At 36.7% G+C, this 24210-nt stretch overlaps 2 protein-coding genes across 7 annotated transcripts; one reads left to right on the top strand and one right to left on the bottom strand.

Annotated features, from left to right (window-relative positions):
• Window positions 1-2347: 2347 nt before the first annotated feature.
• Window positions 2348-6974, top strand: LOC121742291. 4 transcript variants are annotated; one of them, XR_006038026.1, is made up of 5 exons: window positions 2348-2501; window positions 2969-3394; window positions 4627-4873; window positions 5204-5248; window positions 6682-6974. XR_006038026.1 is itself a non-coding variant. In XM_042135417.1 (4 exons), exons 1-3 carry the CDS (start codon window positions 2460-2462, stop codon window positions 4858-4860), a joined length of 702 nt encoding a protein of 233 aa, XP_041991351.1. In that variant the 5' UTR covers window positions 2348-2459; the 3' UTR covers window positions 4861-4873; window positions 6682-6794. The 4 variants fall into 4 exon arrangements, 3 of the variants coding, with proteins under 3 accessions (XP_041991351.1, XP_041991345.1, XP_041991333.1); XM_042135417.1 differs by lacking the exon at window positions 5204-5248 and having other exon boundaries at window positions 6682-6794; XM_042135411.1 differs by lacking the exons at window positions 5204-5248; window positions 6682-6974 and adding an exon at window positions 5001-5137.
• LOC121742273 (cleavage stimulation factor subunit 77-like) lies at window positions 5849-16311 on the bottom strand. 3 transcript variants are annotated; one of them, XM_042135381.1, is made up of 23 exons: window positions 15792-16311; window positions 15646-15704; window positions 15469-15531; window positions 14700-14809; window positions 14426-14526; window positions 13727-13788; window positions 13495-13635; window positions 13055-13183; window positions 12613-12659; window positions 12051-12114; window positions 11031-11151; window positions 10775-10833; window positions 10616-10684; window positions 10053-10193; window positions 9711-9775; window positions 9326-9422; window positions 8906-8965; window positions 8516-8668; window positions 8376-8439; window positions 8197-8298; window positions 7314-7454; window positions 6595-6783; window positions 5849-6237 (listed from the first exon to the last, which is right to left on the bottom strand). In XM_042135381.1, the coding sequence occupies exons 1-23, from the start codon at window positions 15832-15834 to the stop codon at window positions 6032-6034; spliced, it is 2286 nt and encodes a 761-aa protein (XP_041991315.1). In that variant the 5' UTR covers window positions 15835-16311; the 3' UTR covers window positions 5849-6031. The 3 variants fall into 3 exon arrangements, with proteins under 3 accessions (XP_041991315.1, XP_041991306.1, XP_041991321.1); XM_042135372.1 differs by having other exon boundaries at window positions 15646-15692; window positions 15774-16311; XM_042135387.1 differs by having other exon boundaries at window positions 6096-6237; window positions 6595-6737; window positions 15646-15692; window positions 15774-16311.
• Between the last annotated feature and the right edge of the window lie 7899 nt (window positions 16312-24210).

Genomic DNA, 24210 nt, shown 5'->3' on the forward strand with positions numbered 1-24210 from the left:
TTGGTGTTAGTTGTGGATTGAATAATATATGCATTTAAACATGAAGTAGTAACATATATTGAAGTATAATATTGATAACATATATATTTAGCACATATTTATAATAAATTAATTATTATATGTCTTAATTTAATGTTTAAATTAAATATAGAATTCTAGAGCATCCACAACGGTGGTGGGAGTGAAGGCCGCCGTCCGTGCCAGCGGCGAGGACGAGGACCGCCGCCGCTGCGCTCGCGCCCTGGCACGGCGCTGCTCGATGCATTGAGCAGCGCCGTGCCAGCGAGCAGGCGACGTGGCGGCTTATGATTGGGCAACGGCATAGCCGTTGCCTTTGATTTTTTTTTTTTTTTTTTTAAAAAAATTGTTTTTAAATTATATAAAATGATTAAAAAAAATTTCCAAATCCCAAAAATATGGCAGTTTTTTTCCCGTTTTTTCTGAATTTTTTTGAGTTTTTTTTTATTTTTTTCCCCCAAAATCATCTATAAATACACACATTCATCATCCATTTATCACATCAATTCATCTCCCATTCATCTCTCATTCTTAAAATTCTCATACAAACTATCAACACATTCATCCCTCATTCAAAACCTCAAATGGATTTCACTCATATTATGGCGGAAGCGGAACGCGAAGAACAAGAATGCTACGAACAACATCGTGCCGCTTACGAAGCATATGTCGCGGCGAATACCCCCGCTCCTCCTCCTCAACGAACCAGATCAAATCGGCGCTACATCCATCGTGACCGGGAGGGAGCCCACGAAAGGCTCGTTGCCGACTACTTTGCCGACCAGCCGCGGTTTCCGGCAGATTACTTCAGGCGCCGTTTTCGCATGTCAAAGCGCTTGTTCATGCGAATTGTCAACACATTGTCCGCACGTGTTGAATTCTTCCAAACAGGTCAAGATGCAGCCGGCCGGCAAAGTATCACGCCGTTGCAGAAGTGTACGTGTGCCATCCGACAACTCGCTACTGGGCAAACGGCCGACATCTTCGACGAGTATTTGCATATCGGTGAGTCCACTGGAATCCTTTGTCTAAAGAATTTTTGCGAGGGCGTTCGTTCAGCTTTCGGGGATGAATTTCTTCGGGCACCCAGCACCGATGATTGCCAACGGTTGCTGCGTCTTCACGAATCAATCCATGGCTTCCCCGGAATGCTTGGCAGCATTGACTGCATGCATTGGAGGTGGAAGAATTGCCCGAATGCTTGGAGGGGGCAACACTTAAGACGTCACAAAGGCGGCGGCCCAACACTTATCCTTGAGGCGGTCGCCGACTACCGCCTATGGATTTGGCATGCATATTTCGGCGTTGTCGGAGCCAACAACGACTTGAACGTGCTCTATTCTTCACCACTCTTCAATGATGTGATGAATGGTGTAGCACCGGCGATCGACTTCACCATCAACGGAAATACATACCACATGGGTTACTATCTCACCGATGGTATCTACCCAAGGTGGTCGACGTTCGTGAAGACGCTCCACAACCCGCACGACCCGAGGCGGGTTCTTTTTGCGCAACGTCAAGAGTCCGCGCGGAAAGACGTTGAAAGAGCCTTCGGGGTCCTTCAAGCCCGATTTAACATTGTGAAGGCCCCGACTCGGCTGTGGTACGTGAATAATATCGCCGACATCATGTTCACGTGTATTATCTTACACAACATGATTATAGCCAACGAAGGGCCAAGGGCGGCTAGCTTCTACGACGAGGATGAAGCCGGAAGCTCAACAACGAGGTCTCCCCCACGCCGAGGTGAGCATACGACGGTTGGCCAGAGGATCGAGACAAGGCACACAATGCGCGATACCCGAACCCACATTCAGCTACAAGAAGACCTAATCAAACACATGTGGGCGAAATTCGGCAACGAGTAGTGGTTTTTTTAATTTTTAGTATTTTAATTATGTAATTTTTAATTTTTAGGATTTTAATTATGTCGTTTTTTATTTTATTTGTCATTTGTAATATTATTTATGTTTTTTTAATGAATTTTAGTATTATGGAAATGTTTATGTTTAATTGAATATTAAATTAATTGTGATCGTCCTTGCGGAAGAGCACAGTTGTGGGTGTTGTGCTCTTGCCAGAGAGCAGACATGAATAGTACCGCCCGGGCCCACAACTGTGCCGCTGGCAAGAGCACGATCGTGGATGCTCTAAATCTTAGCATGTTCAAACGTACGAAACTGAAGTGATCAGGAATCATGTTGTCAATCTAACTTTCCAGACAAATAAACTGGGCTAATTGTTTCTAAAAAAATAATAAAAATATAGTAGTACTCCCCTAATCAACAGAGGCCAAACACACGGCTAATCCAAACGGAGCATACCTTATTAAAAAAACCCCTTTTCAGGAAAATGACCAAATAGCTGTTGAAAATATTAAAGGGACTTTTCTCAGATAGTAATTCTCTGCCTTTATCGCTGATTAAACCCCAGAAGAAATGGCACTCAAGCTCAATGCTTCGGCTGTGTACTCACTGCAGGTACGTATTCTATGTTTCCTTGTGTAAATTCGAACCAGCCTTGCCCTTTACTAATTGTGTTTTCTCGATGGAATTCGGCAAATCTTGAATATGTTTCTTCTTTATCACATTTTTGCCAAATTGTGGGATGTTGGGTTTCGATTTCTTTTTTATATATTTTATCTGTTATCATTTGGTGACTAATCCATTCTTTTGGTCAGTTGTGGAATTAGCTATTTGGCCATCTTGGTCTGTGTTTGAGCTTCGAAGATGAATTATATTCTTGTGCTAATATGCTGGCCTTTTGAGATTCTTGAGTAGCCAAGTTTTAAATTACATACTACATGTGTCCTATAGTAGTTTGCTCACATTTAGATTTAAGATTTAGTTACACACAACACAAAGAGTTTGTGCTGCTGCTGCTGCACTCTGATTACTCTTACCATTGTCCTAGTAGTCTCACATAACAGTATCAAATTTGTATGCAGAACCTTCAATTACGTCATACAAATCACAACTGCTTATGGAGTTTAAAGCCAAACAGATTGTATCAGAATACTGCAAGAACTTCGTGCAGTATGAATATGGCTGCCAACCAGCCAGGTGATCCTAAGAAAATGAGCATCACTCATATTGTGGACAAAGCAAGAAGTTTGTGGGATACTTCTCCTCAGCCGGTCAAGACCTTTCCTTGGAACAGAACATTGAATCATTTCATTCAACTCCTTCTCGACCTTGTCTTGGTAGTTATCAGAATCCTAGCCCTACCTGTATTTTCCATTACATCAATCAGCGAAATATCTTATTGTGCGCATGAAAGGGAGCTATACCTTGTCCCACTTCCGTTTCTAGTTGGTGTCGCTGCAGCTGGGGTGTTACAAAATGCTGCTTTGGAATCGTCTTCGTATCTCAAGGTAATTTTTACCCCCATCTTATGTGATAAACTGACATTGAATTTTTTTATCTGCATAAAGAAAATGTAATGCGATGGCTTTGTAAGTTTAGATAGGGGTGTTCGCGATTGGTTTATTGCGGTTTGGCACCAAAACCAAAATAAACCAAACCATAGGACACGGTTTGATAATCATAGCAAATCAAATCGAATTGTATCAGTATCAAAACCATTGGTTTGCAGTGTGCGTATATTTTTATTTTCCAACATATTAATATGGGTCAGCCTGATAGGATTTAGGATTTTGATTATAAACCATATAAAGATTTTTGAAAAGAGTTATAAACATAAGCTAATGTATTATATTTTTCGTAGAACTCCAGAAAAATAAGTACTATTGTATACTTACAATAATAATGACAATAATAAATGAATAATAATCTTATTATATTGTGGTTCACAGTTTGGTTTGGACCATTTAGTTTATATTTATTAGAAACCAAATTTAAACCATAAATCAGACTAATATTTTTAAAAAACTACTCTAGTAATATTTTTTGTAACTGTAAACCAAACCAAACCGTACAAATGTGGTTTGTTTGGTTTGAATAAAATTGCAGACACCCCTAATGTAAAATGCTTGTATCCGTGTAAAGAAAACCAAGTTATGGACCGGATACATATAGATAGGACTGTGATGCTAAGAAGGTGAATGTCCACGATTGTTTACGTGAGAAATACATAGTACCTTCCACTCCAAAAGGGAACTTGCCCTGTAGAGTGGAATAATAAAACTTGTTTTCATACAAATTTTTGGGTGAGTCCAAGAATGTCTAAAAGTGTATTCTGTTGGACTATATGTACACTACTTGCTACAGAAAGTGATAATGGTTGTGGAAGTTAAACGGTTGCTCATCTTTTGATTTTGCTTCTGAGCATGTGAAGAAATAAAGGAATACGATTGCTCTGCGTAGTTATTTATTTATGATGGGTGCCGGAAACAATCAAGTGCTGTAGTATTATGCGAGCAACTCCAGGGCTAACAGTGAACTATTAAGACAGTGTAAACGTGTTATAGCCCACAGGCACTGATTTTTCTGAACACGAAACATTTTCTTTGGTTTTGGTCTAAATTTCTTATGTGGTATTGTAAGTGGATAATTTTGGGGGGGCCATTTGTGTTCCCGTTTCATGCCATTGCCATTCAGTGTGTTCTAAATATGTTTCTTTCTGTATTGTTTATTCTGATCGCAGTATGCAGAAGTACCGTGGCATCTTATTGCTCTTCTGATATTCTTTGCACTGCTCAAGTTTCCTGGCCCTTATTACCCATATTGGGGCCGTATACTCATTCCTCACATGGCAAACGGAGCAATTTTGAGGACATTGTGGTTCTTGTTTCTGTGGTTCCGGAAGCCCCAAAAGGCAGCAGAAAATAACCACGCCAACTCTGTAGTCGACAATCCTGAAGCAGACAAGGTCTTGTAGCATCGTAAAACAGGTAATGCCCACAAATCTTGGCATGTACTGTTCTTTGATATTCTTTAAATTCCTTCAACTGGAAAACATGACCGTAGAATTACTCTCTCATGACCTGATTCTGTTCTTACTGTTGCCTGTGCATCCAGTCCTTGGCTTCGGATTATCATCATGAAACATGTCTCGAGTTAAAGTTAAAGCTGGTGTTTTAATTTGTGAATAAGAATCTCTCTGCATATTTTCGACTATTTTTTTTATCTATAATAGTATATATGTATATATTCAATAGGTATCTATTCTAGGTTGGAGGGTATGAACAAATCTTCATTTATATTTCTGGATTTTTACACAGGTGTAGATGCAGTCCTTCGGCCTTCTGCACAAATATTTGGAAGAGGTTTAGGTTTACCCATATGTTTGATATTATTTCAAGACCCTTTACTTTTTTTTCTCTCTGTATTCTCGAGTGGCTGCAACAGAATACCTAATTAGTACTCCCTCCGTCCCATGCTACTCGCACTTTTCATTTTAGGCCGTAAATTTGGGATTGATTTTTTTGTGTAATTAAAAAAGAATTTTAGGTATAATGAGATATCACTTAATAAAAGAGTTCTTAACTTAAACTAACATATTAATTAAATGCATCAATTCTAACTTAAATTATAAATAGTGTAAGGACTTTGTGACGAGCCGAAAAGCAAACGTGCGAGTAGCACGGGACGGAGGGAGTACAATTTTCATGCCATTTAATCTTGCCCTGATATTGTTTTATTATTTAAAATCATGATTAAATCATAAAAATCGACTATTTTTACTTTTAATCTGGCTTGATTAACTAATTTTGATAAATAAACTAACAATTAAATTAAGTATACTGATTATGAACCAGTTGAGCAAAAAGAGTGCGCCTTTCTGAGTATGGAATTTCAGTTCTAAGGATCATGTTAATTTTACAATTTATAAAATTGAAAACTAGAAACAAAACTAAACACCAGAATCCATTAAATGGTAGTTTTCAATAAACTACAATTAAAATCCTTCAATCAGTCAATAAACTACACCCGGAGCTAATAAGAAAAAAATTGTTTATATACTAACCACCCACTCTCCAGACAAATGAGCACATCTGGAACAAATTCTAACAATAATATACAAACAACAATTTGCAACTTAAAAACCATCAACCCGAACTTCCAGAGAAATCGCCTGAAAATCCACTCCCATATGATGCAGAGCCACCAGTTCGCGAACTAGTTCCACCGGTACGAGAACTAGCCCCACCAGTACGCGAACTAGTGCCAAGCGCTTTCTGCAGTTGCCGTATCTTGAAAGCATCTTTAGGTAGTGGTTGGCTTTGGATAGTAGACGTGTCATCATCATCTTGCCCTAACAAGACACAATCAAAGCTTAATCAGCATACCAACTTGTTTCAATTTTTAATTACTGGAGTTCCATTAATGGGGTAGTAAAACCACCATACAACATTCAGCAACCTAAGAGTAATCAAACTCAATTCCTCCCCAACTCTACGGGAAAAATGATAATGTTAGTCCTGTTATACTTTTCTGTACAAGTTTAATTTAATAACTAATAGTACTAGTATATTTCAATAGATTACATCAAACAATATCTAAACTGGGAAACATTTTAAACTATGCAAAAGATCATGATATATAAGATATAACATGGAATCATATGATACATTAGCACAACAGGACATGAAAGAAAGAAATAATGACATACTCTCCATTCCTTTTCTCTTTCCAGCTTGCCTATCTCTTGTTTGTCTTAATTTACTTGAACCAGATACATCACTGGCACTTGGAACAGGTCCAGATGGCAATTGTTGAGGTGCACTGTGTTTTGCACTAGCTGGTGGTATGTTGCTTTGCAAACATATGGATATTACAAAATCAGCATCAGGAGATGGACCTAAAAAGCAGCATGAGAAATTGGTCTGTGACGTAGATTCATTTACACAGAATTCTGTTAGTTCAGTATTTAGTTATAGTCCAGCTTCTAGATTGAAGTTTGGCAAGTTACAAGCACAATTCGGCTATAAAAGCTCGTTTAATTAAAATACAGAATTTTTTATTTGATACAACTCATTTGTTTTACTTTAATACTAGGCTATATATTGTTTAACTAGTTAGCCTTGTTTTTCGTTGAGAATAAAAACTAATGAGCTTTAGTTTAATTAAATATTTTATTAGGGTAAACTAATTTGATCTTTTATAAAAAAATGATGAAAATTTAAATGTACACATATATAGAAAGCTTGTTTTGGCTTTGACTAAAGTCAAATAGTCGCAAGAGCCTTAAAGAAGTTCGATGAATAAGCACTAGCTTGATTCTATAATGAACAAGTCGAGCTTGAGTAGAAGTCGTCTACGAGAGGAACAAAACACCAAAACTGTGACAAAACCAATGCTGAACTTAGCGTGAAAGGTTCAGATAGATACCTTCAACGGCTGGCAAATTTGATACAAAGACTGCCAATGTTGGAGGTAAGGATTTCAGTGTATCATTGATTGTAGCTGCTCCTCCACTAATGCCATTTGGCAATGTGCTTGAAACACCTGATACCACCGGGGTTGTGATCCCTGGAAGGTTTGCATTGTGAAACTTAACAGCAAAGAAGCTTATCTAATATTCTCATTCAAAAAGTATACACACTTTGGCAATAATTAATTCAATCAGGAAAGCGCATATTTCTTATAAATATGTCAGTTTCTTAAATAGTACTCCCTCCGTCCGAAAAGAATATGCACTTAGGGTTCGGCACAGGTTTTAATGCAAATTGGTAAAGTAAGAGAGAGGTAGAGAGCAAAAGTAATTAAAGTATTGTTAGTAGAGAATGGGTCCCACCTCATTAGAGAGAAAAGAGATTCCAAAATTAGAAATTGCATATTCTTGTGGGACGGACTAAAAAGGAAAGAGTGCATATTCTTGACGGAGAGAGTATATATATAAGATGAGAATGAGATATGGCTGCAATGGTCACAAGTGCTTCAGAACCTAAAAACTATCATAACTCAGAAGTCTCATTTTTCTATCACGACTTTGAGCATATGTCAATATCAGGCGCTCACTCGTTAATAATGGGAAACAGGAAAGAGATTAGAAAAGAACTATTGAGATTAAATACCATCTGAAAATGCTGTTGTAGAGGTAGCAGGAACAAATAGCTCATATAATAAACCAAACAGAGAACTTTCAAGCTACTCGTTTTCAAAAGCTTATGCAAGGACATAAAACCCTTAGTCTCTTCCTTAAGGGAACTCCAGGTTGAGCTCTCTACGCATTTCACCAGACTAAACTATCAATCAATTGTTCAAATCATACCAGGCTTTTGTCCAGGAGCATAAATCACCATTCTTGATACATCTGGATAAACAACCTTGCTAGAAACATTTGAATTAATTGGAATGTCTGCTGTAGTCCGATCTGCATTCAGAACAGAAAGAGATTGTGAAAGTAGAAGGGAAAAATGAACCCTAATATAGTACAAGTAACTACTTTACCTGCAGAGCTAGGTCCATTTACAGTAGGATTTTCAATCTTCTTATTGACACCTCTAAAGAGCCACTACAAGCAGACCATATTACTGTTATAATTCACTCAAACATTATTCAGGTTAGAGGGAGGGACCAAAAGGAAGTACCTCTTGCCGAGATAAATGATCCAAGTCCTTCGTTGAGCAAGGCCACAGATCCATGAAACTATACCGCGAAATGACATCTTGCAGAGAATTTTCTAAAACTGATTCTCCATTCTCAGTCATACGGCATAAAGCTTCTTTCCTCCTTTGCTCAACCTAGTACAGAGAAAACTAATGAACACATATTGTAGAATACAAAGTATGACACCACATAATAAGCATTTGGCTTCTACAAATTACAACATTACTTCCAACAGATAGGTCAAAAATGTTCAGACTCGGTAATAAACTCGATTGAGGTCACATAGCATTTTGTGATTTCAAGTTGCGAGAATCCATGAAAGCAAGAACCAATAATCAACCACATGCTAGAACGAATAATGACAAATCTACCTTTAACATGCTGGTAAGATCTCCATACGTCTGCTCGAATTGGGCGAATCTTTTCCAAACCTACAGTGAAGTAAATATATAGCTTTACAATTTAAAAGTGGAACAGTAACAACCCTATATTTTGCACTTCCAGTCAAGTAAGTGTGCAAAAACAAAAAGCGAAAAAAGAAGACTTAAATACTTATGATATATCTCATCTGAATATCTAATTGACAGGTACAGCATCATAGTTTATACTATTTCCATAATTTTTATAGCATCTGAATACATAGTAATAACTTTTTATTTGGTTCAAAAATCTTCCTTAAAGATCTTTAATATTCATAAGTTCAACAAGATAGAAAACTAAAAAAATTAGAATATCTAACTTATAATGGCGATCTACACAAGCAACAGCAGAACATAGCTCAAACAGTGCACCTCAACAGATTCATCAGGTGGAAGTGAGCTCAAAGCACGCTCAAACAAAGCACGGATATTTCTATCATCGTTCAAGCGGCACAAGAAATCAGCATATCTGCATTGTAAATAAAATTTAGTATCATGTAAGCTGTGTTTCGCAGCATTACCCCAAATTATTGACAGTATGAAAAGCCTCACAGAGAACAAGGAGTTGGAAAATGATAACTATGGAGTTAGATCATACAATAATTGAAAAAACAAGGAGGCTAAATTACTTGTGTTACTGACTCGCAGCCACAGCAATCAATACAGCATTTTACTAGATTTATCACCACAATTATTACAACTACAATAACAACTGTCTATGTAGATGGTATCATACTGACTTTAAAGAGGTACTCACTCAAGAATGTAGCTGGGTTCATGCATAAAACGTTTGAGACCTGCTTCAAATATGTTGTGTGCAAGCTGCAAAAGAGTTGCATAAAACACATAACACGAAAGGGAGACCAGGTTTAATCGTGCAAAAACAAAATTTTAAAGAAAAACCCAATTTGCTTTTAAGAAGAAAGATTGAAAAGATTAATAAGACAGTTATGTAACACCATTTGTGTCATTTTTTTGTTAGAGAAAACTTGACCATCATGTTATCGTATATCTCTGAGCAAGTCACACCCTTATATAGAGAAAATGGTCCTCTGAGAATTAACAGATCAATCCCAGAAACAAGTAGAAGCTAAATCACCTTTGCATCTTTATCTAGACAGAATGCCATCATTGCATATGCAACATAAACATGGTAGGTGCAGTTCGGAGATTTTCGGGCATCCAGAAAGTATTTGCGAGCAGCTTCAACTCCTTCAGTCCTCCTTAAGAATCGTATAAACTGCAGAGCAGACAGCAGAAACAATTTACAAATCCAATCAACACACTTTGTTGCAGTGTTTAGATAAACTAACAATTCAATAATACAACACGGGCCGAAAGAAAAAAAAAAAATAAGTGTTTCACAATAAATGGGTAAAGGAAAGAAAAGTGACAAGTAGAACATGTTAAGGGCTACTTTACAAACTAATCTTGATGAATTCCATTTAGAGTTTGAATCGCTCTAACCACTCGAGGATTAAATATGACTACAGCATCCTTTTCAATTCAAAATTCACAGGATATCCCATTTCCATCTATTAGTTGTGTTCTGTTTCTGATAATATTAGATTGCTCTTCAGCAAATACTAGTAATGTGAGTTTTCACTTCTGATTTTTGAACAACTTTTGTACTGCAAATGCAGGCAGAACAAAATTTTATACCTGGATGTGAGATAATGCTGTTGCATTCACGCCATCTCCAAGAAGACTTTCATACACTTTTTTTGCCGCCTGAACAAAAAAGAAAGCATTGAGATTATATAAATTATAAGATGATTAATCTTAATGTCTGAAGGAAACAATCTCAAGTCAGAATAGTACCTGAGTTGCCCCACGAGTCTCCTCTAGCTCAGCATAGGCATACTTAAGCATACCCGAATCTACAACAAAAGTAAAGAAATTATTAAGGAAACTCAAGAGGAAAAATTAATGAGAGATGGGATCAGATAGGGAAGAAGATACTATAGTTCAAAACAGAAGAGCAGCTATACCAAAAAAATCGATCGAACAACCAAAATAAAAATATAGAGAAGATGGATATTTGAGGAACATAATCTATCAGCTTATGGATATATACCAGGAAGAGCCTTCAGTGCGCGTTGAAAAACTTTAACAGCTGAGTCTTGTGAACCATTTATGGTATGCCACATGGCATAGTCATACCATATATCAGGGTAATGATACAAGTACATGAGGCACTAGCACCAAAACAAACATGTGAGCACTTTCTCTTTGCTATCTACTTTTTCATATCAGTTATCTTAGAGTGATGGCTACACATAAATCAGAAGCTAAGACAAAAAAAACCTTAACATCAAAGCAACCATTCTAATGGTTCATGCATATAATGGAAACTGAATCTCCAAATGTGATGGATGAGAAACTAATTTGAAGAATCGAAGGTTGCAAATCCCAGGAAAACCAAATAAATCCACAAAAAGGGGAACATGGACAGAACGTAACTGCAACATTTAAATATATTTTACAGGTAATGCTGAGGATTAAGAGAGGCCTGCAGTCGTCATACTTTTTACATGTTGATCATTAAATACTTGTGCTTATTATATTCACACAGAATGGTTGAAGTAAAAACATCAAAAGAATTAATATGGAATTTCTTCATCAAAATTCCATAAAATGGCCATAAAAAAATTCCATAAAATGGCCATAAAACAAATGACTATGCATTACTTCAGCATTGAAACAATCTAACTGTAAATCCCCAAGAAACATAATTTACAAAAACATAAATGGGATTCATTCCTAGTGTGCCTTTGGAAAATTTGCAATTTAGCCTAAAACTTTTAATTTTAACAATTTTATCCACAAGACTATTCAATGTTGGCATACAGATACAAAATAAAAAAAATCCATCCAAATTGAGCATGCACCCGTTGATAGGAGGCCACATGGCTAAGTTGATTGGCGAACATACGGCATTTCTTTGAGGTTCTAATTTAACTAACATACAAATAGCTGTAGAAAGTCCAACTTTAAGCAATGCAGCATAGAACATCTCATGGAACATCAACATACAAGAAACTACTAAAACACAAATTCAAAAATGAAATCCATCAAATAGTAGTGCTTTCAGTACCTGTTCATAAGCAAATGTAATCCTTTTATTTGCTGAAGCATTGTCAATTCTCTGTGGATTACCTCTGTGAAGAAGTCAACATAGTTGTTAACTAAGTAAACAGGTGAACTTAGCCCATGAAACAAAAATAGTATCCACAAACGATGTATTTTTAGAAAACAACAAAGACATCAAGAGAGGAAAAATGATCTAAAACATTACAACAGGTGTACTTTCTTGTGCCAATGAAGAAATTGGGAATTAGAAAATTATTTCTCCTTCAAGTTACATATACTATACTCCCTCCGTCTTTGAAAAATAAAAACTTTTGAAACGGCTTAGGTTTTAATGCACAATTGGTAAAGTAATTGAAGTATTGTTAGTAGAAAATGGGTCCACCTCATTAGAGAGAGAAAAGTTTCCTAAAATAAAAGGTTTCAAATTTTAAGGGACGGACCAAAATGGAAATAGTTTCTATTTTGAAAGGACGGAGGGAGTATGTTATAGTGTCAACAATGTAGTAATACATATTTGATGATGCTTTCACTCATAAGAGAAACATAACAGTGATGGGGACACCTACTTCTCAAAACTTAATAACTTTTTCCAGGCCACCCATTGCATTTCCTCCTGTAAAATAAACCGTATACTATTACAAAAATAGTAATGCGAAAAATTGATGTCATTTAATTGTCTTGATAAAGGAACTGGGTAAGACAATATTCTATCAGATTTGTTTGTCCCCTATCTGAATATCAAACAAGAAACTGATAGTAGAGAGTCTAGTGACTCAATCCAAGTTAAACTGAATAAATATGTCAAGTCAGGGAGTACTCAAAAAACATTTAGTACTTATTGCTTCTTGTATATGCACATACAGTATCTAAAGCTGTGCTTGTGCAATTGAACATATTTTCTTGAAGCTGGTTATCACTTATCAGTGAAAAACAGTAATTAAGAAGGTATAGCCACAAAGAAATTTAAATAAGAATACTCCACTTCTATCTAAATGGGTCAAAGAATACCTTAGGAGTACCAGAAGGAGGAACAGCAAGCATATTCCAGTCAATTTCATCAACATACTTTTTACGTTCTCGGTAAACAGCCCTTGCACTGTTATATTTTGGTTGATATTCAGTCACCAACCCTTTTGCCTGCAATGTACTTTAATAATCAGCTTGGAAGTAAACAATGTATCGCCTAGATCATTATATATAGTGATACTATCAGCTACCATGGCAAAGATAACAGATTACATTTCTAGCTGAAACTAAAGAAAACCAATGAAGATCTTCTGCTCATAGTTAGAGGTTTATCTAGTAGTAAGATGCATAGAAGTCATCAAATGAAGGATAGAATGATATAACAAACTTTTTCCCCAAATTCCCACCAGTAGTTCTTTAAAAAACACTTTAAAATGAGAAACATAAGCTCTAACCAAAAAATATCAGAAGCGGAGTTCTACCAGTGCACGGCTCACTGAATTCTCAAAATTCTCATAGTCTCTCCAAAGTTGTTCAACATGATGAGTAGGCATAACAATAGCCCTCTGGTATAGTTTACGTATGGTAGTCATCCGCTGCGACTCTTCTAAAGTTGTTTGTGCCTGTTCCGTTATATTTTATGAAAAGAATTATAGGGAGAAGATTAGAGAGGTTGATTGACACAACAGCAAGCAGTCATACAGTCTAACTTACAGGTAGTGATTTTAAATATGCAACATACTCCATCCATACAGGGCCAGATGCTATATCCGATCCTGTCAAAGAAATTCTTACACTTAGGAAACTATTGGAACTACTCATAATTCAACAAGCTTCAAAATCAAGTACAGCATGACTTTAAGAAAAATATGAAGGTCACAAATATGCAGCAACAGAAATAAATCATTCAACCTCAGTGACATAATTTAGCAATAGAGAACAATTTGAATAGGTTAAGCCTGTAAGGGACAAAAGGCTTTTTAAAATTATGACAACTAAAGCAGTCAATTCAAAGCTTTATAATTGCAATTAGGAAATTAGTACAACTTAAAGGGATCTGATTTCAATAAAAACAAATAGACAAGACTAAGTGGTGAAGAGGACTTGATAATATGGAGGGTAAACTTCATTTGATGTGTGTGTTTGCACATATATACATATATAGAGAGAGAGAGAAGCTGAAAATCTCTAAAATCATGATTACCGTATACTAATGAGTCATTAAAACTAGGTCAATCAAAACTGCAAATCTTCTACATTGGCAATTTGGCGTACCCAGAAGTTTTACCAAACAGTTAATTATAATTATAGCAAAAATGCAAAATATAGGTGGAGGTACTGTGGCAGTGAAAAATGTGTGGACACATGCATGTGTGAGATGGATACAAAGATAAGCACTCCAGGATGACTCACCAACATAGTTAAGCATGAATTCAAAAGCTTTCTTTGTCTCTTCTTGACCCTCTATTCCCTTCTTATCATTAACTTTCCTTATGAAGCGAATGTAGCAGCGCCTGCATAGAAATTGTGGAAGCAAGTAAGGTTTCAACAAGACTAAAGCATGGGAAGACATATAGAAGAGAGAGATATTATGAGCACTAAATTTTACACTATAACTCAGGATAGTGAACCTAAATCAAACACATAACTGAAAACAAAAGACTTAAACAAGTTGTAGAAAATATACCAAAGAGGAACTTGCAAGCAATTCAAAAGACAACGGCTAAAAACTTGTTTTGTTGCTTCATCATTGTTGCTGGCCATGAGAGCCTCAACATATTGCTTCCAGTATTTTACCTAAAACAGGAATTTAAATAAGCAATGAAAACCAATAATGATAGTGAATGAAAAGATTATCTGGCCAAAGTTACATGCATTGAACAATCAGAACAGCAATGGTTATCAATGACACATAGTACAAATTTGGAGGGAAGAAACATGCATGAGTATGTGAAGGACTTCTTAGATGTGACCTTAATATCAGAAATAGGCACACAAACCTAGAATCATTAAGTCACAAATTTAATTAAACTTGATCTAAAGTAGTACTATTAAGTTAAGATTATATATCAACTCACAGAACATGTTCTAGGCTCATCACAAACAGTAAAAGCAACCCACCACTAGGGCTGGTTTTAGATCTCCCTCTAAGAAAATTCTACTCTGAAACTAAAGAAGTTCTTGAGATCTTATAAACTTCTCCACTTGCACAATGTGATTCAGCATATGGCATGACAAACCAAAATGCACTGTCAAATGTCACACAACTGAAGTACTTCAAGATTATATACTTATTTAACATAATATAGCCAGGCATGCATCTAGCATCTAGCATCTATCAACAAAGTTACACACATGATCCATCACACCCTTGCACAAAATAAGACCTGACACAATCGTGGTAATAGAGTATACCGACGAGCGGTTAGAGTTCAAGTCCCACAACATGTGCTTACCGAAGTGGGGAAATTGGCCAGAAGATGCTCATATATGGGCACTGCATCTGACATTGGCAACCGCTGCATAAACAAGATATACATTCATAAATAATCTGCACAGATAGTCCTACGAATCCAAAGGACAAAAACACACACGCAAAACAGAAAGATGATATTGAATAAAGTTAGGAGTACCAGCGCCTCATTAGCAAGCTTTTCAGCAGCTTCGACGGTAAGCTTATCTGCATTCGCATCTTGGCGATCAAGAAAACAATTTTGTTAAACATTACAACAGACAAAAACATAAATTTTGGGATACGTACTTGAAGAAGAGAAGGTACCAGAAAGAGAGAGCGAGTTCGGTTGTGGTGTCTCAGTGGCCATGAGCCCCAAATTATGACGATGAAACACTACAACTCAAAGCCCTAAATAATTAATTTGGGGTTAGATAAGGAAAACTTGCAGTGGGACTGGAGGTATAATATTTTTTTAAATGGGACAAGGAGTCCAGGACAGTGCCACCAGACACAAAATCGGTGGCGGCAGTGGGTGGTGGAAGAAAGTTCCGGTGGTGATCCGGAATCAAGTGATTAACCCGACCCAATTCACTAACCCGTTTTGGCAACTGAACATCAGGTCAGGGGAGATCACATAATGCAATTCCTACCACATCTCCTACTCCACACATATAGCAATTAGCAAGGTCAATCAAAATTAATTACAGGTCGGATTTATTTCATTTTGGAAAAAATCTAGCCATTCCTTTATATGGAATGGAATGGAATGGAAAGGAAAATCCGCCTTTGTATTCGTTCAGGCCAAAATATATTCATTTAGGGCTGGGGCTGCAGGCTAGTTCGAGACATCTTACCCCTGGTAAGTGGTAATTTTTATATAGGCCAAGCTTATATTTTGATTAGGACAATTACATATCTCACATTTTTTCTTACTACTATATACTATAGTATTGTTTCTATTGAATACAGAATACATGATTGATAGATTATCTATTTTTGGAAATAAAATTAAAAAATGAAGTGCACAAGATGGAAGATTGTCACTTTCATTCAACTCACCCTAATTCATCTCGCATGCTCTCAATAAGTGTGTCAAATCTTCGAAATTGATATAGCTTCACCTTTCTAATAAGAGGATCACCAGTGGAATGCAGCTAAACTAACGACCCGCAATCACTTTTATTCACCGTTTCCAAGTATGCATTACTTATATACGAATAGGGTGGGGATCAATTGAGATTTTTTAGCCTAATTGAAAATTGAGATGCATTATCATAAAAATGAGTGGTCCATAATTTTTCATGGAAAATATTTTTAGATTAATTAATTATGAAATGGTAGAATGGTAATTTCATGGTACATTTTATTCAACAAATATTTTTTTTTATTTTATATATTTTTTATTTTTTTATTTTTTATTTTTTATTTTTATTTTTTATTTTTATTTTTAAAATTTTTTATTTTTTTGTCAACTACATATACAATTCATGTCAACTACATATACAATTCATGTCAACAACACTCATATAATGTTAACTATGTGCACAATTCATGTCAACTATACACAATTAATGTCAACTACATATACAATTCATGTCAACTATACACATAAAATATCAACTATAAGTTGTTGACATTTGATGTGCAGGCTATTGACGATAATACCCCCGAGTTGACATAATCTACTTGCAGTTGATATTTCAAAAATGTTGTGGATGAGTGGCTGAAAATGCATCTCAATTCTCAATTAAGCTAAAAAATCTCTACCTAACATAACCCTATACGAATATATATAACAATATTACACTAAGGATATTAACAATATTACATTATTAAGATTCTTGATTGATATCCCTCTTCAAATATAAAATGAATACCGAAAATGTATAAAAAATAAACTGGACTTGTATAAGAATATTAACAATATTACTACATTATTAAGATTCTTGATCGATATCCCTCTTCACATATAAAATGAATACCGAAAGTGTATAGAAAAAAAACTGACCTATCTAACAAGTTCAATTTATTTTTTTGATACACCGATTTATGCAAGTGGTTGTTTGATGCAATTTGGAGTATTAGACTAGCTACATTCTCTATGACTTACAGAACATCTATTGTACTTCTTCTTTCTTTTTTAGAAAACAAATGGTATGGCTATTTTTAAAAAATATATAATATTTGATTGTAATAAAAAATCTTATTATGACTTTAGTGTCTATAGTCTATACATGATTCCATCCCGTCGTATAATTTTATTTGTTCCACATTTCATCACAGAGATAAAATTTGAATAGAAATGAATATGGTAATGGTTGACATGCTTCCTATCTTCTTTTTCTTCTTAACATGTTTGGCTAATTAATTAACATTGTCCATTTTGATTCGCATCATTTGTAAATTCGCAGTCAAAAACAGTCTTATACTAGGTTTATTCGTTCCCTTAAGTTGTCAAACAACTAAATTTGTACTAGTTGGTAATGTATTTAAAAAAACTAATTACGTTACTTGATTAACTAAAAAGGTTAGAAGTGTTGGAATAGTTAAACTTCAAGAGTTGCATGAAGAGCATGTTGAGGACAATGCTCACTTGGATTCATTCATGGCTAGAAATGAGAATGCACGAGAAGGGAATCAACATGAGCACACCAGATCCTCACCACTGCCAGCTGCAGACACCAGTGCATCAAGGGATCACCCTTGTACGTTCAAGGATGTGTTGCTTAAAGAATTAAAGTAGACTGCAGTTAGTTAAGATTAGTGTTCTTGTTGTTTAGTGTGTTAATCACAACTCTAGATTGTTCCATGCACTTGTATAAATGCTGCCTTTTGTAAGCTTAATGTTCAATCAATGCAATAGTAGTTCGTTGCCTTCTCTTGATACATTTTTAGTAATGTTCATTTCTGCTTTCACCAAGATTCTTTTGTGTTGTTCTTTTCATGGTATCAGAGCAGGATCCTAGTGATCTTGTCTCTATACTCCTTTCCCTTCTATTTTTGTTTCTTTCCGCAAAATGGCAAGCTCCAGCTCTTCATCTGGAGGCATTGCTCAGAGTCAGGGGACTCAACCTCTCTATGTACAGCAGCTACCTCTCATATCAGTAAAGCTGACTGATGCAAATTTCTTAATGTGGCAACAGCAAGTCGATGTCACAGCCTATGGATATGGGCTAGAAGGGTATCTGAATGGTGACAAGAAGTCTCCACCCCAGACAATAGTTATTGCAGAGGGAGAATGAGGATCACTCATAAATGAAGTGTTTATCTCATGGCAGAGACAAGATAGGAGAGTAGCAGCATGGCTGCTCTCATCTCTCTCTGAAGCAGCCCTAGGTCTGGTTGTTGGCTTGAGGTCTGCAAGGGACATCTAGAGTGCCCTTGAGACTAATTTTGCCAGCAGATCCACTGCAAAAATCATGCAATACCGACAACAAATGCAAAACCAGAAGAAGGACGCACTGACTATGAGTGAGTATATTGGAAAAATAAGAAACTACTTTGATCTCCTTGGATCAGTAGGCTGCAGAGTGTCTGAAGATGAACAAGTGATACACATCCTTGGAGGTTTGAGACAGGAATATGATCCTGCTGTGTATGCGATTAACTCAAGATCTGATTCATGGAGTTTGGGAGATGCTACAGCTTTTCTACTCACTTTTGAGTCAAGAATGGAGACTATGAGTCTCACTCTTCCAGTGTAGAGGGCTCACAGCCTCTTCTGAATCTGATGCATCAATCAAACTAGAAAAGAGACTTCACTCCATACAATCTTAGGTTTGATTCAGGAAATGGAAAAGGAGGATCAAGAAATCAAAGAGGAGGAAGAGGTCGAAGAGGTTTTGGCAGAGGAAATAGCAAGGTGGTGTGTCAACTGTGTGATAAACCTTGGCACAGTGCAACAAAGTGCTGGCACAGATTTGAGCAGAATTATGCTCATCCACAGCCTCAGCAACCTCAGTTCAGAGGAAGTGCTTCCATCAGCACACCTTGTTCACACAGCTGCAGCAAGGCCACCTCCATCTCTGAGTTCTGGCACACCCTCTGAGTTTGGCTTTGACTCAAATACTTCAGCTAGCTGGTATCCAGACTCTGGGGCCACTCACCATGTCTCTGGAGATTTGAGCAACCTCAATACCAGTTCAGAATACACTGGAGGTAAACACCTCTTGCTTGGAAATGGTTCTTCTGTTGTTATTTCTAATATTGGAGAATCTGAATTAACACCTCACTCCACTAGTTTTACTAGGAAGCTCACCTTATAGAATCTCATACATGTCCCTAGCATCACCAAAAATCTGCTTAGTGTGTCCAAGTTTGCTAGAGATAACTCTGTCTTTTTTTAGTTTCATCCTGACTTTTGTTTTGTCAAGGATCTGGGAACCTGGGAAATCGTGCTCAAGGGAACTTTTGACAATGGCTTGTACCACTTCCTACTAGACCATTCACCAATCAAGAGAAGCTCTAGCTCTACCACTTCCTTTCCTGCTTCCACTTCATTCAATCAAGGTTGTCCAGCCATACACTCAGTCAGCTCCAACATCCCAGTAGCTAGTCCTAGTTCAAGTCATGATTCTAGTCTTGTTTTAGCTTTGTGGCACAATAGACTAGGACACCCTACTCTAGAAATTGTCAAATATATTCTCAGAAGTTGTAATGTCCCTTTTGATTCAATGAATGATTCTCAGCTTTGTCACTCTTGTTGCATTTCTAAAGCTCACAGATTACCTTACAGTTCCTCTGAATCAATTGCTACTTCTCCTCTTGAGCTCATACATAGTGATCTCTGGGGTCCATCCCCAGTAATCTCAAGAAATGGCTATAGATATTATGTTTCTTTTGTGGATCATTATTCAAGATTCACCTGGATATATCTATATATTGAAGAACAAGAGTGATGTCTCTGATGTCTTTAAGCTTCTCAAGTCATTAATAGAAAATCTTTTTCAAACAAAGATTAAGGCCTTCTAATCCGATTGGGGAGGAGAGTTTCAAAGCTTGACCTCATTTCTTAAGGAGAATGGGATATCACACGGGATTTCTTGCCCCTATACTCCTTAACAAAATGGATTAGCTGAAAGGAAACATAGGCACATTGTGGAGACTGGGCTTACTCTCTTAGCTCAATCTTCACTTCCAAGCAAATTCTAGGATGATGCTTTTGTTTCTGCTGTATTTCTGATTAACAAAATGCCATCCAAGATCATTGGTAACGTCCCTCCCTTCCAAAAATTATATTCCAAGAAGCCTGACTATGCATCTTTAAGAGTCTTTGGCTGTTTTTGTTTTCCCCCGCTCAGACCATATAATAATCATAAGCTCAATAGCATATCTGTGAAATCTATGTTTTTGGGGTATAGTGGATCTCACAAAGGGTATAAGGCTATACTCCCAGATGGGAGAGTGATTGTCTCTAGAGATGTTGTTTTTGATGAACAAGTTTTTCCCTATCCTTCAATTTTCCCCTCTGATGACTCAGATGCTTTTATCTTCTCTTCACATGTGTTGAGTCCTTCACTGCCAGCTGAAACATTCACACCCATTGCTTCATCCACTTCTTCACATCTTCCACCTGATTCTGAACCTCACTCTAATGATTCACCTCAGTTATCTCAATCTCAATCTCATCATTCTCCAGATTCTCCCCATAACACAGATTCTCACCACTCATCAGCTGCTTCTCACTCAGCTTCTGGTGATCATTCTTTCACTTCTGCTTCAAATGCTATTCCCATTGCTGATCATGTTCCTGGCAAGCATCACATGACCACAAGGTCTAAATCTGGTATTTTCAAACCTAAATTGTATAATCTGTCTATTTCTTCACACTTCACTCCTAAATCAGCTCAACAGGCATTACTCTCATCTGCTTGGAGAGCTGCTATGCTTGTTGAATTCACTGCTCTCCTCAAGAATAAAACTCGGATCTTAACTACTCTGCCTCCTGAGAAGAATCTTGTAGGATGCACATGGATATTCAAGCTGAAACTCTATCTCTCTAGAGAAATTGCTAGGAACAAAGCCAGGCTTGTAGCTCAGGGATTTTCACAGCAACCTGGTTTTGACTTCACTGAGACTTTCAGTCCAGTAGTCAAGCCGGCCACTATCAGGTTGATTCTCACTATAGCTGTGACTTTTGGTTGGAATATCACACATTTGGATGTGAATAATGCCTTTCTCAATGGAGAGTTGAAAGAAGACATCTACATGAAACAGCCTTTTGGTTTTGAGCATGGAGGTGCTAACCTGGTTTGTAAGTTGAATAAAGCTATCTATGGACTCAAACAAGCTTCCAGAGCTTGGTTCTTCACCATTCACTCAGTGCTTATTTCTCTTGGTTTCATTTAGTCCAAGGCAGATGCCTCAATGTTTATCAGAAAGTCAGGCTCTGAGTCTATCTATCTTCTAATCTATGTGGATGATATGCTTATTACAGGGAACTGTCCTACTGCTGTTAGGAATGTAATAGATCAGTTGAATGCTCAGTTCTCTCTTAAAGATCTTGGTGAAGTGAATCTTTTCCTTGGAGTAGAGATTGTTAAAACTCTGCATGGACTTCACTTGTGTCAGTCTTCATATATTAAAGATTTGTTAAAAAAGACTAAAATGACTGTTGCAAAAGGCAGCCCTACTCCTATGATTTCCAGTTATGAGCTTAGCAAGAACATTGGTGAACCTATTTCTGATGCTAAGCTTTAGAGAAGCATTGTAGGTGCTCTTCAATATGCAGCCATCACTAGGCCAGATATCAATTATGTTGTCAACAAGGTGAGTCAATACATGGCCTCACCTCTTGATACTCATTGGAGAGCTGTTAAACGCATTCTGAGATATCTATCAGGCACTTTAGACTTTGGGATTCAAATTCATAGATCAAATGGCATTTTATCTGCTTTTTCTGATTTTGATTGGGCAGCAGACTTGGATGATAGGAGGTCTACTACTGGCTTTTGCACTTATTTTGGTAACAGCCTCATTTCATGGTGTGTGCAGAAACAAACGGTTGTGGCTAGGTTTAGTACTGAGGCTGAGTACAGAAGTCTAGCTCATGCTGCAGCTGAGGTTACTTGGCTCAGTTCCATGCTGGGAGAGTTGAAGTTATCAACCCATTCGAAACCTGTGATCTGGGTAGACAACTTGAGTAATATTGCTCTTGCTTCCAACCCTCTATTACATGCTAGAACCAAGCACATTGAGCTTGACATCCACTTTGTCAAAGACAAGGTTCTTAACAAAGACCTCGAGCTAAGGCATGTTCCTACTCAAGATCAAGTGGCTGATATATTCACAAAGCCACTTGGACAACAACCTTTCTTGAAGCTAAGAAATAGACTTGGTGTAGTTTCTCTAGCCTCACTCAGGTTGAGGAGGGATGTTGGAAGAGTTAAGCTTCAAGAATTGCATAAAGAGCATGCTGAGGACAATGCTCACTTGGATTCATGCATGGCTAGAAATGAGAGTGCACGAGAAGGGAATCAACATGAGCACACCAGATCCTCACCACTGGCAGCTGCAGACACCAGTCCATCAAGGGACCACCCTTGTACGTTCAAGGACGTGTTGCTTAAAGGATTGAAGCAGACTGCAGTTAGTTAAGATTAGTGTTCTTGTTGTTTAGTGTGTTAATCACAACTCTAGATTGTTCCATACACTTATATAAATACTGCCTTTGTAAGCTTAATGTTCAATCAATGAAATAGTAGCCGTTGTCTTCTCTTGATACATTTGTAGTAATGTTCATTTCTGCTTTCACCAAGATTCTTTTGTGTTATTCTTTTCAAGAGGGTGAATATATAGTAGTACATGATCTTACATTGACGACAGCGTCGAACGGAATATCATCAAGATAATAGTACAGGTCACGCAAGATTATTTCATTAATTACCATAATTTTGATAAATCATCTCTCTAACCATATACTCCCTCCGTCCGCGCATAGGAGTCCCGTTTTTTCATTTTAGTTCGTCCGCGAATAGGAGTCCTGGTTCACTTTTACCATAAATGGTAATAGGGTATCACCTTCCACTAACTCATTTCACTCACATTTCATTTAAAAGTAATATATACAAGTGGGATTCCTATTCCATTAACTTTTTTCCACCCACTTTTTTTAACATTTCTTAAAACTCGTGCCGCCAAGAAATGAGATTTCTAATGGTGGGAGGAGGGAGTACCAATTTTTATTTTTGGTGTTAGAAAACTTCTTCAATCGTACTGAAAAAGCAAACCTCATTTTATGAGACATATACTAAAAAAAGATTAAAATTTAAAATTTGATGTAAATAATTGGAGTAAAATTATATTTTTTAAAAATGGATTTGAGTTTGGTTTAAATATTGGAAATGGCCTAATATAAGCTAAAAAACTCAAATAAAAATACTAGTTACATTGGAGAATTTTTTTATGTTCTGCCTTTATTTTTATAAATAATACTCCCTCCGTCCCCCATAATTCATCACCATTTGATCGGGCACGGGTTTTAAAAAATGTAATAGAAAGTGGGTTGAAAAAGTTAATGGCATGTATGTCATACTTTTATATATTAATTTTATAATAAAATGTGAATGAGAATGAATTAGTGGAATATGAGGTCAACTATAAAAAATAGTACTAGTAAAAGTGAAAGATGACAACTTTTTAGGGACTGGCGGAAATGAAAATAAGTGACAAATGAAACACTAATGAAACTTTTTGTACGATATTAGTGAATATAAAACTTTTTGTACTTATTTGAAACACATGA

Source organism: Salvia splendens, chromosome 1, assembly GCF_004379255.2.
Source record: "Salvia splendens isolate huo1 chromosome 1, SspV2, whole genome shotgun sequence".
Lineage (NCBI taxonomy): Eukaryota > Viridiplantae > Streptophyta > Magnoliopsida > Lamiales > Lamiaceae > Salvia > Salvia splendens.